Source organism: Formica exsecta, unplaced genomic scaffold (genome assembly GCF_003651465.1).
Source record: "Formica exsecta isolate Colony F162 unplaced genomic scaffold, ASM365146v1 scaffold3713, whole genome shotgun sequence".
NCBI classification, from domain to species: Eukaryota; Metazoa; Arthropoda; class Insecta; order Hymenoptera; family Formicidae; genus Formica; species Formica exsecta.
In genome coordinates, this window is record NW_021850957.1 from 1 (window position 1) to 674 (window position 674).

Genomic DNA, 674 nt, shown 5'->3' on the forward strand with positions numbered 1-674 from the left:
GCTCAACTGAATTTTGAACATATACTGCGGTTTTTAGATGCAATTTGATGTTTTCGATATCCTAAAAATACATATAAACATATCATTATGCAGAAAAATTTTTTGTTATAATATATTTTTTTATTCTTTATCTTACATTTAAATTAGTAAGCATAGCTAGGAATCCGTCTAAATGTATATTATCAGTAATTTTCAAAAGAGACATCAATTCATTCTTTGTTGCTCCTTCTTTAGCGCCGTTTAAAAGTAAGGATGTTATCATAATTATATTGATAGGACTAAATACTGTGTTTTCTCTGTGTAACAATTGTTTCTGTGGCAAAACATAAATTAAAAATTGAGCAACTCAGAACTTATATAAGATACAAATACATCAATTACATACTATATACGATGGATCTTTTAGACTTGATATATCCTTTAATTCTACATATGTTATAATCGCTGTAGATAGATTAGCAAATATAGTTTCAGTCTTGCCGCTAAATAACATTGATGCATCGAAGGCACACACAATGTTAGCGATGATGATCGCAAATAACGCTGTAAGGGAAAATAGTTTGTTATGAAATCAAGAAAAAGCGGTTATTTCTGAGTATATTAATAATTTATGGTTCAGGTACTGAAATTTATATATTATTATATATATAGAACTATATGTATATTATTATTAT

At 26.9% G+C, this 674-nt stretch overlaps 1 protein-coding gene across 1 annotated transcript; it reads right to left on the reverse strand.

Moving 5' to 3' along the window:
* Nucleotides 1-25: 25 nt before the first annotated feature.
* Nucleotides 26-542, reverse strand: LOC115239336 (the record flags this gene model as incomplete). Its single annotated transcript, XM_029813808.1, has 3 exons — nt 386-542; nt 137-313; nt 26-61 (listed from the first exon to the last, which is right to left on the reverse strand). Coding segments are annotated over exons 1-3 (321 nt in total), but the record flags the coding sequence as incomplete, so codon positions are not given.
* Between the last annotated feature and the right edge of the window lie 132 nt (nt 543-674).